This window comes from Spinacia oleracea, chromosome 6, assembly GCF_020520425.1.
Source record: "Spinacia oleracea cultivar Varoflay chromosome 6, BTI_SOV_V1, whole genome shotgun sequence".
NCBI classification, from domain to species: domain Eukaryota; kingdom Viridiplantae; phylum Streptophyta; class Magnoliopsida; order Caryophyllales; family Amaranthaceae; genus Spinacia; species Spinacia oleracea.
In genome coordinates this window covers 99,157,270-99,168,152 of record NC_079492.1, presented here as the reverse complement: position 1 = coordinate 99,168,152, position 10,883 = coordinate 99,157,270, and the positions used below count along the sequence as shown (strand labels likewise).

The 10,883-nt window shown below is 37.0% G+C and overlaps 1 protein-coding gene across 1 annotated transcript; it reads left to right on the top strand.

Annotated features, from left to right (window-relative positions):
* The first annotated feature begins 2,219 nt into the window (after positions 1-2,219).
* On the top strand, positions 2,220-9,349 carry LOC110781635 (U4/U6 small nuclear ribonucleoprotein PRP4-like protein). Its single transcript, XM_056832529.1, has 7 exons — positions 2,220-2,304; positions 2,669-2,683; positions 2,801-3,007; positions 3,385-3,482; positions 8,161-8,697; positions 8,782-8,979; positions 9,068-9,349. The coding sequence occupies exons 1-7, from the start codon at positions 2,220-2,222 to the stop codon at positions 9,176-9,178; spliced, it is 1,251 nt and encodes a 416-aa protein (XP_056688507.1). The 3' UTR covers positions 9,179-9,349.
* The last annotated feature ends 1,534 nt before the right edge of the window (positions 9,350-10,883 follow it).

Genomic DNA, 10,883 nt, shown 5'->3' with positions numbered 1-10,883 from the left:
ATATATTCCTCCACAATTTTTTTTATTTTTTTATTTTTAAGATTAGGAATAACATAGATTCCAACTAATCTATAGATTTATTCTAATAACATACTTTTGTTAAAAATATTGTAGAACAAGGCTATCATGTACGGACTAGTTGTCGACTGAGTTATGCACTCTTCAATAAAAAAAATTATTACATTAATTATAACTCTTTGGAATTAGTTGGAATGTTAATCGGATTTCATTTCATTAATTTGTGTTTTTTAACTACTTTGTATTTTATAACAGGACCACTTTAAAAAAAAAAATTGCATAAAGCTACTAGTAAAATAAATGAACGTGACACGTTCTAGGTTTAATTTTAATTTATATTTTCTTAAGAAAAGGAACATCATCCTAGATTTAAACACTTCATCTAACACGTTCATTACAAAAAATGAAATTAAAAATTATATCCAAAGATGGAGATATTTAAAAGCATATTTGCTACAAATTTTGTTAAGACAATTTAAATAAAGCATATTTGCTACAAATTTTGTTAAGACAATTTAAATTCTACTACGTTGAACGAATATTAATAGCACTTTTATGGATTCAAATAACTAGGTGTTTATTTTTCATTTTGTTATCAAACATCGACATTTTCGTTAAATCATTAACAGTACATTATGCAACCAGTATAGATCTATATAAGCAAAAAGTGCGCATCTGTTACAATTAGGAGTCAATAGTCGATTTTTTTCACTCTTTGTCGTACGAACTGGTTTTATTTTGTCATCAACTTTAATGGTCGATATTAAAGATTAACCATAATAATTGAAAAAAATCGCAAATGCAATTGTCCCGCTCCATTTCACGACTCACGTGGCTCTTCCTATCGCCCCGTGCAAAGCAAGGGCAAACTTTGGTTTTTGTTGTTTATTTTTTATGTTTTATTATTATCCTTGATGCCAAAATTTATGGTAGTCGTCACTAGTCAGTCGTCATGCCAATCCATTAATCTTGATTTGGTTTCTTTGCAAATTTAAACTTATACTTCCTCAGTTTATTTTTACTAGCAACGTTTGAATACTTTATACTATTTGTTGCAAGTTCTCATTGGAAAACACAAAGAAAATAGTGTAAAATAAGAGAGTCCCGCATTATAAAAAACTCTTCATATTTTCTTTGTTTACTAATTGGGGTGTGAGTGTAACTATCGTTTGAGAAAGTGTGACAATAGTATGGGTGGACACATAATACACACGCGCGTATCGGGCCAGGCCGGGCTCAGGGGGTGAGTTTTGCAGGCCTTGCCTATTCTTTTTGGTACCGGGCTGCTTTGGTTAATTCCTTGCTACGGGAATCTGTATCGATTACGTAACCGTGAGATTAATTAACCTTAATGACGCCCGTTACAACATGTATTTTTTATGTCCGTTTTTTGTCCTTTACAATCTTTATTGTTCCAGCCGTTTATGACAGTTGGCTTTCCTAAATTCTGATTACTTAATCAGAATTTCGGTCCAATTCAAAAACACACAATACAAACAAACATACTTCCAGAAATTCTATTTCTCTCTCACAAAATTGCTCTTAGTTTTCGGCATGTTCTGGTTCCATCCGGTTTAGTGAGTGCACACAAAGTCGGCGTTGCGCTAGTCATGGAGGGCGACTGCATTATGTTCTACTGCACCGAGAGGTAGTGCGGAATTGTCTTTTAGGATAGTGGGTGTCCACCACACTTCAATTGTCCTTCAATTTGTTCATCAAATCAGCTAAGTTTGTTGTAATTTTGGTTTAATCGCAACAATCTAAAAGGCGATTATTATGGGTATGAATTCAAAATTCATAATTCTTGATATGTCTAAGTTAGAACCTCTTGATGGCAAGAATTATATACGTTGGGCTGTTAGGATGTGATTTTATTTGGAACAAATTGACGTTGCTTATGTGATTGGTGATGTTTTCGAACCTATTGATGAAACTAAATTGCATGATTTTGAGTTAAAATTTGCTAAAGATGATAGGACATGTAAGGGCATGTTGCTGCATCATATGTCGGATGCATTGCTTGATATCTATATGGGTTATAATCATGCTAGGGATATTTGGGATGCATTAGATAAGAAGTATGAAAATTATGATGTTGGTACTAATGTTATTGTGTTAGTAAGTGGTTAGACTTTCAAGTTGAGGATGATAATCCAATTATAGATCAGATTCATACTTATTATGAGAATGTGTGCATTGCTATGGCTATTGAAGGCCTTCAAATCTGTGATATTACTCTTGCTATTGTGTTGATTGAGAAACTCCCCACATCATGGAAAGACTTTCGTAATCAGTTCATGCTTAATAAAAAAGGACCTTACCTTAGAGGAGCTTATAGGTCACCTAAAAATTGAGGAGGAGAACCGTATTAAGGATAAGGGTTATTTTGTGTTTTTTGGTTCCGCTAAGGCTAACCTTGTAGAACCAAACCTAATTCATATTCTGATAAGTTCAAGGGAAAGGGCAGTCCTTTCAAGCCCCAAGGGAAAATTCAGAAGCATAAGTTCAAGGGGAATTGTTTTGAATGTGGGAAGGCTGGTCACAAGTCTAAGGATTGCAGATCCAAGAAGAAGCCTAATCAGAGTGCAAGCAAACCTTAATGAAGCTAATGAAGTTTCTGATCCTAACCATTTTGTTGATGTTGTTTCAGAAGCTAACTCGACAGGTAATGTTTCTGAATGGATCGTTGATACTGGACCAACGAGATACATCTGCACCAACAAAGACATGTTCACTACCTACGAAAAAATTGATGGTGAAAATGTTTTCATTGCTAATTCAGCTTCTGCAACTGTTCAAGGAAAAGGAAAGATCATTCTCACTCTTACTTCTGGAAAACTTATTACTATTACAAATGTGTTGCATGTTAAAGAAATGTGTAGGAACTTGATTTCTGGTAGCTTGCTCATGAAGGCTGGACTGAAGCTTTCATTTGATTCCAATAAGCTTGTTATTACTCGCAATAGAGAATTTGCGGGAAAGGGTTTTTGTAATGGGGGTTTATTTACTCGTGAAGTCAAACTTGAAATTATGAATAGGAATGCTAGTACTTCCTCTATTTATATTCTCGAGTCTATTGATTTTTCGCATGCAACGTTGGGTTATCTCAAAATTACTTCAATTAAAGAACTTAAACAACTTAACTTGATTCCAAATTTTTTTAAAACTATTTTGCAAAATGTGAAGTATGTGTTGAGGCCAAGTTTGCAAAGAAGTCATTTAAATAAATAGATAGACAAACTGAAGTACTAGAGCTTGTTCATAGTGACTTGGGGGATTTTAAATTTATGAGAGCAAGGGTGGTAAAAGGTATTATATTACTTTTGTTGATGACTGCTCAAGATTTATCATGGTTTATCTTCTCAGGTCAAAAGATGAAGTTGAGGAGATGTTCCTCAAATACAAGGCATAAGTGGAAAACCAACTTGATAGAAATATCAAGAGAGTTAGGAGTGACAGGGGTGGTGAGTATGACCCTAATACACAGAAGTGATAGGGCAGCGATGCCTTGCTTGCTTGCGGTGGCTGGGCGCGCAGCGCTGGTGCGGAAGCCGAGGGTCGCACGCGCGAGGTTGGCAGCAACAACGCCCACGACGACAGGCGAGGCACGAGAGGCAAGTTGGGCGAGGATTGGGCAGCTCGCTAGCAGCTGCACCGAAGGAAAGGAAAAGAAGATAGAAAGAGAGGGAGAATAGAGGAAACTTGGGAGAGAAGAAATAAAATTGAATAGAGAGAAAATGATCCCAAAATGTGAGGAAAAATAAGGGATTCCCAAGGGTATTTATAGTGAGAGGAATCTTAAGAATTGAGGTTAAGGATGTTTCCTAGAAATTTCAATTGACTAAGGTTGAGTTTCCTTAATCCTAGTGAGGTGTCCTTGAGGATACGATCAAGGAATCTTCTTGGAAATTCCTACACTTGGAGTTTGGGCTTTTGGATTGGGCTTTGAGTTATGCTTCTTGATTTCTAATTTCAAAACCCTAATAACTACTCAACCTTGAAAAATAAATTCGCTTTATAATTAATTAAAATAATTAATACTTTTAATTAATTAAATACATTTAAATAGATTATTTAAATGGGATTTAAATTCACAAAATCACAAAATGCTTCACATGTATAATAAAATACATTTATAATTACTTGAAAAATACGAGGTATTACAATCTACCCTCCTTAACAAAAGTTTCCTCCCGAAACTTGGGCACGATAACTCAAACTTGAAGCTCAAAACTTGAGACTTTATTGCTTAATTACTTAGAAAAAGAATTAAGTTGTTGTACTCTTTAAATGATTAGACATGATAACTTGGGGTGCAAATTCAACAGAAAGCACTAAATCAAGCATAAAATAAGGGAAAATAAGGTAAAGAGCGCAAAATTATACCGCACTCTACCCCCTTAAAAGACATGAGTTACGGCCCCGTAACTCAACTAACCTCTGTGAAAAGCTCGGGATATTTCTTTCTCATTTTGTCCTCGGCTTCCCTGGTTGCTTCTTCTGATTCTTGATTAGATCATCACCTTAACAATCTTAACATCCTTGGTTCGTGTACTACGAACTTTATTATATAGGATTTTGACTGGTCTTTCCTAGAAAGATAAACTTTGGTCTAATTCAATGGTCTCCGGTTGCAACACATGCGACTTATACGTGACACACTTCCTCAATTGAGATATGTGGAACACATTATGCACTCTATGCAAGTCCATAGGTAAGACTAGTCTATAAGCTACCTTTCCTATCCGTTCTAGGATCTCATTGGGGCCTATGTACGTTGGGCTTAACTTTCCCTTCTTTCCAAATCTCATCACACCTTCCATTGACGAAACCTTGAGTAACACCTTGTCACCTACTTGGATTTCTTTATCCTTACGTTTCAAGTTTGCATAACTCTTTTGTCGATCTTGCGCTACTTGAATATTGGATTGAATAGTTTTAATTTGGTTCATGGTGTCCTCTATCATTTGAGGTCCTAACACAATTATCTCACTAATGTCGCTCCAACACAGTGGACTTCTACATTTTCTTCCATACAAGGCCTCAAATGGTGCCTTTCCTATGCTGGCATGATAGCTATTGTTGTAAGAAAAATCAATCAAATCTAGGCTATCCTACCATCTTCCTTGGAAGTCAATTATACATGCACGAAGCGTATCCTCAAGTGTTTGGATGGTTCTCTCAGTCTGTGCATCTGTGGCTGGATGGAATGCTGTACTCATTTTCAATGTTGTACCAAATCTTTGCTGCACACTTTTCCAGAAGTTTGAAAGGAACCTTGAATCCCTATCTGATACAATATCCTTAGGAACTCCATGTAGTCTCACAACATGTTTAATTTAAGCCTTAGCAAGTTGTTCCATCTTCCAGGTCTCCTTCACTGGTATGAACACTGCTGACTTGGTCAATCTATCTACCACAACCCAAATGGTATCATTTCCGCTTTTCGACTTGGGTAAACAAGTGACAAAGTCCATTACAATACAGTCCCACTTCCAACTCGGAATTTCCAATGGTTGAATCTTTCCTTGAGGTCTCCTATGCTCTATCTTGACTTTCAGACAAGTCAAACATCTAGCTTGTTGACCCTAAAGTTTTGATGATGACGAAGCAAACTCCTGACTATTGATTAAGTTATGTTGCAAATTAGGTTCCAAGATCCTTTGAGGGATAATGCTAAGTTAGGGAGATCCTGAGTTGGATAAACTAAGCAACGTGGAATATATGCAAGTATTTTATCCATGCCAGACACTACGTTGAAGAATTAATCATTTAGCAAGTTTACAAAGGCGAGATCCTTAGGCGAGTTCCTAAGGAGAGATCCTCATATATTATGTGGATCCTCGATGTTCCAGAGAAGGAACAAATTGTGAAGACTTCAAGTGAAGCTTCCTAAAGGTGCAAGCATGAAGACTATAACATATGAGATTATGTTTATGATTTATGTAAGTATTTAATATTGTTTATACGTAGTTTGGAACGAAAGGAACATAAGTATTTTTGTACGTTTTAATTGAATAATATTAACTGTAATTATAAAAGAGTTTTTAAACTAGAAAATATTTTGTTAATAAATAAAATGAATTTAATAAATAAAAACATAGAATTCTAAATTACATTTTCCTTGTTTTCCAAGCAAAAGGTTTTCCCATGATCCTTAAAACTCTCCCCAGTACTTTTCAATTAAACGTGAAATTAGTGTTTGATTTGGTCTCCCCTGTTTCTCTCAAACTATGGCCATGTTACTGAGTAGTAACAGTTAGTGGGTAGTTGAGGGAAACATGGGTATCCAACCTTAGGTAAAAATCCTCTATAAAAGGAAAAGAGCTTTTGCTTTTTCAAATACACAACTGATCTTTAAAAAATATATCTTAAGAGAGCTTAAACGTTTTAAAGAGAATCAGTTTACAAAAGAGTGTTCCTTGAGTTCCTTATTGCTATAAGCTTTATTACGTACTAGAGTTTTCTATCAAATTGTATTTTGGGTTTAAGGGTTGAGTGATCCTTGAGTGACTTAGAGTCAAGTCAGAGAGAGAAAGAATGAGAAAGAGGAGCACAATAATCGACGGGGATTGCTATGGGGAACTCGTGTTCGAGAGGAACTCGAGTTAAAGAGCGTATTTGTAATATAAAAGTGTTGTGAGGTTCTTCTTGATTAGGGTCAAGAAGATCCCTCAGTTTAATATCTTTCCTCGCTTATTGATTACAGTTTCTTTATTGTTTAAATTCCGCAAGAAACTTACCCAAGCTCCCAAGAAACAATTCACCCCCCCCCCCCTCTTGTCAAGTGTTCCTACTGAACTATCAGTTAGTATCAGAGCAGGATCTCACAAAAATACAGGAAACCCATTTGAGAAAAAGTTCCTGGAAAGTATGAACACTCACGAGAAACTCACTAGTAGAAAAAACCCCTGTTGCAGCCCCCTTGTTGCAGCGTACATGTATTAATACGCTTCAACAACCAGTAGGTCAACGCGGGTCAAACCCTTTAAAGGGTTGTTGCAGCGTACAAATGAATTGCCCTCTGCAAAAGAGTTTTTTGCAGCGTACAAAGTAAAAGCCCCCCTGCAATAACCCCTTTATTTTGCAGCATACGTGTAAAATCCCCCTGCAATAACATGTTAGTAATTTTCTTCGGCTTCAAAGTTAATTCAGACCAAATATTTCATCTCAAACGCGCCCACTCCCTTCTTCTTCCCTCAGCGTTCCCTGCATCTCGCCCGTCGCTGGTGGTTCTCGCCAGTCACCGTCGCCTCTGGGTCTCTCCCTTTGCCGGTGGTACTCCAGCAAGGGTCTGTTTCCTCGCCTCCTCACCGGTGGTCCCTTTCTCAAAAAACCACCTTCCCTGCTCGAAAAACCACCAATGAAGTGGTGCTTGCTCGAAAAACGAAGCTACTTTCCTCGGCCGGTGGTTCCAAGTGATATTGTTGCTCGCGAACCCTCTTCTCCGTCAATCCTCACCGCTGCAAGTAACTTTCTTCCCTTTCCCTCTTGATTTTCGTTTTCAGAATTAGGGTTTGTTCATTTATATTAATTTTTTTTTTGTGGCAAGTTGTTCATGGGGGAAGATTGAAGCTGCTATTTCCTGGTAGACCTGTATGTTGAAAATTCCAATTTTTATTTGGCGTTATCCATTTTTGAGAAGAATGGTACGCAACTGCAGCGAATGCTGCTTCTACCTGTTTTAGGTTGAGCATTTTGTCAAACTTTATTTAGCCTTTTTCCATTCTAGATTATCTATTGTTGTTGAGCATTTTGTCAAACTTTATTTAGCCTTTTTCCATTCTACCTGTTTTAACTTTGCATTTTGTCAAATTTTTTGTTTGTTTTGGCATTTCTTGATTACTGTTTTGTTGTATGATGAGCTTGGTAGCTGATTGGTGGTTTGTTTACTTCTTCATGTGCACACGATATGCAGTGTATTTCCTTTGTCTTTGTCTTTTTTGTTTTTGTTCTGGCCGGGGCCGGGGCGGGGTGGGGGTGGATTGAGTGTTTTGAGTCCAGCAACACTAGATCCATCTTCTGATTATGTCTCCTGTTATGCTATTATGAGATTCGTGTATGTTGATTTGTCCAACTTGATTTATAAATTATGAGAGTTAGATTGACAATTGAGCTGACTAATCTGTTGTATCTGTCAAGATATGGAGAGCATGGTGCTTAACTGTGCATTCAATTAGCCATGATTGCGGGGCCATTGCCCTAAATTATGAGACTGGTTTGTCATTTTTGAAGGCGAGTACTAATGGTATGTTTATTGCTTGTTTTGTTTCTTTAGCTCTGTTAGTGGGGTTGCCAAGATATGGAGTATATGTTGCATTTTCTCCTGTAAGTGACAATGTAGCAACTGCCTCAGCTGATCGTACTGCAAAGTTGTGGAACACATATGGCACTTTATTGAGAACATTTGAAGGTCATTTAGACCGCCTAGCTCGTATTGCCTTCCATCCATCTGGGAAGTACTTGGGCACTACAAGTTTTGACAAAACTTGGCGTTTGTGGGATATCGAAAGTGGTGCTGAGTTGCTTCTTCAAGAAGGCCATAGCAGGAGTGTTTATGCCATATCTTTCCATCCGATTGGATCATTGTTAGCATCATGTGGACTGGATTCTCTTACACGTGTCTGGGATCTTCGAACAGGGAGAAGTATTCTTGCTTTGGAAGGCCACATCAAACCTGTAAATTTCTTCTCTTGTCATTAACATTTATTTTTGTGATGCTAACTCTGATTGTTGACTCAGGTTTTTTCTTTTTCCTCTCAGGTTTATGGAGTTGATTTCTCTCCTAATGGCTATCATTTGGCCACTGGTTCTGAGGATAACACTTGTCGGATTTGGGACTTGAGAAAGAAAAAGTCATTGTACATAATTCCTGCCCATTCAAAGCTTATTTCACAGGTCAAATTTGAGCCTCAGGAGGGATATTATTTGGTCACTGCTTCATATGATACAACTGTTAAGGTATGAGACTTGGCACTCAATTACTCTCAGTAGTCTGTTTTGTTAAGTTACAAGGAGTGTTTTGTCTCATTTTGCCCTATTTCATCAGGTATGGTCATCTCGAGACTTCAAGCTTATCAGGACATTGTCAGGACATGAAGCAAGAGTTACACCCTTAGATGTCACAGGAGGTAAGATCTTTTCTCTTGGTAAACTGTAGTAAAAGTGATGCGTGCAAAATGGGAACTTATAGTAGCATCTCATTACAAGTTTATAACTGTCATCTTGGGATGGAATTATGGTAAAGTTTATGGAAGTTGCCACTCAAAAACTGAATTTGTTTAAATACGTTACATTCAACAACAGAGATAAAGTGAATGCAATTTGATATAAAATATTGTATGGGTAACCTATCTCTAAGATCTCACCTGTCTCACTAAGTCGTTATAGGTCTTATTTAGGCTGGATTGACATTTTCGCTCCCAACTTTGAACTAAAGAACCTAATGACTCATTTTAAACTTTTTACATGTTTAATATGCATAATTTTAACTTTCTAAGACTCATTCCAATCTATTTACGCACATTTAAGGCTCATTGGGTCGTTATAGGTTTTATTTAGGCTAAAATGACATTTTCGCTCCCAAATTTGAGCTACATAACCTAAGAATTCATTTTATACCTTTTACATGATTAATATGCTTAGCTTTAAGTTTCCAAGACTATTAGGACATTGTTATTAGTTGCTTGAATGTTAAAGTGTGATATTTAATTTGAATTTAATCTAATGCTTAGTTGAAATTTCTGTTTTTGTAAAGGTCTACACTCCGAGGAATGCGCCTATACTAGTGAGGAAATTGATGTGGTTCGTGAGCAACGGGCTAAGTGTTTTACCCGCAAGTATTTACTATTGGCTTGAGCGCGCTTGATCGAGGTGGTTTAGTTGTTATAGAACAATCGTTTACATTAAAATGTATGCGTACATTGAAATTGGAACGTATATTTGAATGTAGTACGTGCACTTTGGTTTTGGGATATATATATATGTATACAAAACACCAGTTATTATTTTTTATATTTGTTCTACAGGTTGCGATATTTTATTTATTGTTGTTGACAGGTTCCTATATTTGGTGCAAGACACCCTAGGTATAGATAAATAAAACTAAAATTTTCCCGCCAAAAGCACAGCTTTGTTGCAGGGGGCATATACTTGTTCGCTGCAACAAGTGTGTAAAATTAGGCAAAATTCAAGACTTGTTGCAGCGTACAAAATGATGTACGCTGCAACAGACTGGTTTGTTGCAGCGAACAAAATGATGTACGCTGCAACAGACTGGTTTGTTGCAGCGTACAAATAAAAGCCCGCTGCAACAAACCAGTCTGTTGCAGCGTACATCATTTTGTACGCTGCAACAAGTCTTGATTTTTGCCTAATTTTACACACTTGTTGCAGCGTACATGCAAATGTACGCTGCAAAAAAGTACTTTTCGCAGCGTACATTGTACGCTGCAACAAGTCAATACTTGTTGCAGGCCCCCCAGTTGCAGCATACGATGTACGCTGCAACAGGGGTCTAAAAGCCCGCTGCAACAAGGGTTTTTTCTACTAGTGACTCGAGGAAGGTTATTCCACTCAAAGACCACCAATGTTCAATGGAAAATTCTACACCTATTGGAAGAACAAGATGGAGATCAATATCAAGGTAGGGAATTATCAAGTCTGAAAAGTCATAGAAGTTGGCGATTTCGAGGTAACAACGACCAATTAATGCTCAAAATGAGGTAGTTCCTAAACATATGTCTGAATTTACTAAAGAAGATTTTGAGAAATATGAATCAATGCAATGGCTGTGAAAATCTTGCATTGCGGCCTTGGACCTCATGAACATAACAAAGTTATGGGGTGCAAGAGTGCAAAGCAAA

Excerpts from the sequence above, each read along its gene's own strand:
- LOC110781635 (XM_056832529.1), top strand. The coding sequence starts at position 2,220 with ATGGCTATTGAAGGCCTTCAAATCTGTGATATTACTCTTGCTATTGTG. Across the intron at positions 3,483-8,160 it reads AGTTAGGAGTGACAGGGGTG|ATATGGAGAGCATGGTGCTT; the intron begins GTGAGTATGACC and ends GTATCTGTCAAG. Across the intron at positions 8,980-9,067 it reads CATATGATACAACTGTTAAG|GTATGGTCATCTCGAGACTT; the intron begins GTATGAGACTTG and ends CTATTTCATCAG.